Source organism: Aplysia californica, unplaced genomic scaffold (assembly GCF_000002075.1).
Source record: "Aplysia californica isolate F4 #8 unplaced genomic scaffold, AplCal3.0 scaffold00027, whole genome shotgun sequence".
In the NCBI taxonomy this organism is placed as follows: Eukaryota; Metazoa; Mollusca; class Gastropoda; order Aplysiida; family Aplysiidae; genus Aplysia; species Aplysia californica.
The window spans coordinates 931,414-932,573 of NW_004797297.1; the positions used below are offsets into that span (position 1 = coordinate 931,414).

At 41.0% G+C, this 1,160-nt stretch overlaps 1 protein-coding gene across 1 annotated transcript in view; it reads right to left on the reverse strand.

The window, feature by feature from the left end:
* The window catches only part of LOC101864198 (sodium-dependent phosphate transport protein 2A), a 13,490-nt gene that overhangs the window by 8,872 nt on the left and 3,458 nt on the right, over positions 1-1,160 (reverse strand). The window contains exon 3 of the mRNA XM_035973487.1: positions 959-1,093. Within this exon, the coding sequence (XP_035829380.1) occupies positions 959-1,093 (135 nt within the window). The remainder of the gene's footprint in view (positions 1-958; positions 1,094-1,160) is intronic.

Genomic DNA, 1,160 nt, shown 5'->3' on the forward strand with positions numbered 1-1,160 from the left:
CCCCCCTCTCTCTCTCTCTCTCTCTGCGAATGTATCTCTCATTCGCTCTATTCCTCCCCCCTCTCTCCCCCCATCTCTTCATTCTTTCTCTCCTTCTCATTCTCTCTACATCTTTTACCTCTCTTCCTCTTTCTCTCCCTGTCATATAATTTCTCACCCTCCCTTCTCACACATTTTATTTTTTTCTCTCTCTCCGCATAATTAAAGATCTCTCTCACCACCTCCCCCCCCTCTCTCTCTCGTTATCTCTCTTTCTCTCGTTATCTCTCTCTCTCTCTCTCTCTCTCTCTCTCTCTCTTTCTCTCTCTCCCCTTCTCTCTTATCTTATACTCTTTTTTTCTCTTCAACTTTCAAAGTTCAGATAATTAAGAAAACTCTTTCATACCAATCTCACGACAGAGGGCCCTTTGTAGAAAAAATGACCTTGTTAATCCAATATTGATATCATGATACTAACTTCCCAAATAGTAGTATTTATCAGAGAGTTAGTTCCATCTCCAACCAAGATAAAAAATACATCCCCCCCAAAAAACAACAACCAAAAAAAAACAAAAATACAAACAAGAACAACAACAGCCAAAAACAAACCAATCCCAAAACCACATTATAACAAAGAAACATACATACAAACAAACAAACAAAAATCAAAGAAAGAATGAAAAAGAAAGAAAGAAAGAAACCAAACTACTCAACCAAACAAATAATCAAAACCAACAAACGAACCAACCAACCAACCAACCAACAAATCAATCAACCAACCAATCAACCAACCAACCAACCAACCAATCAACCAATCAACCAACCAACGAACAAACAAGCAAACAAACAAACAAACATCCAATTCAATGAACAAACAAACAATCCAAAACAAACGATCGGCGCGCTCATATGACCTCATGCAATTGCGAGCGCCGTAAAACCCCATACTTAACCAAACGATCAAACCAAACAAACAAACTTACAGTGGCCCCTGCGAAAGCTCTCCGAAAATCCTCCCTGTTTCCCGCCTGCGCCAGAGAGACCAGGGTGTTGGTGACAGAGGTGCCCACGTTAGAGCCCATCACGATGGGGATGGCGTTGGGAAGGGGGATCACTGAAAGTGAAAGACACCGAGGAAAACTTCTTCTGACGGAACTTTTCAGGGAGTTAGGTTGAAAAGA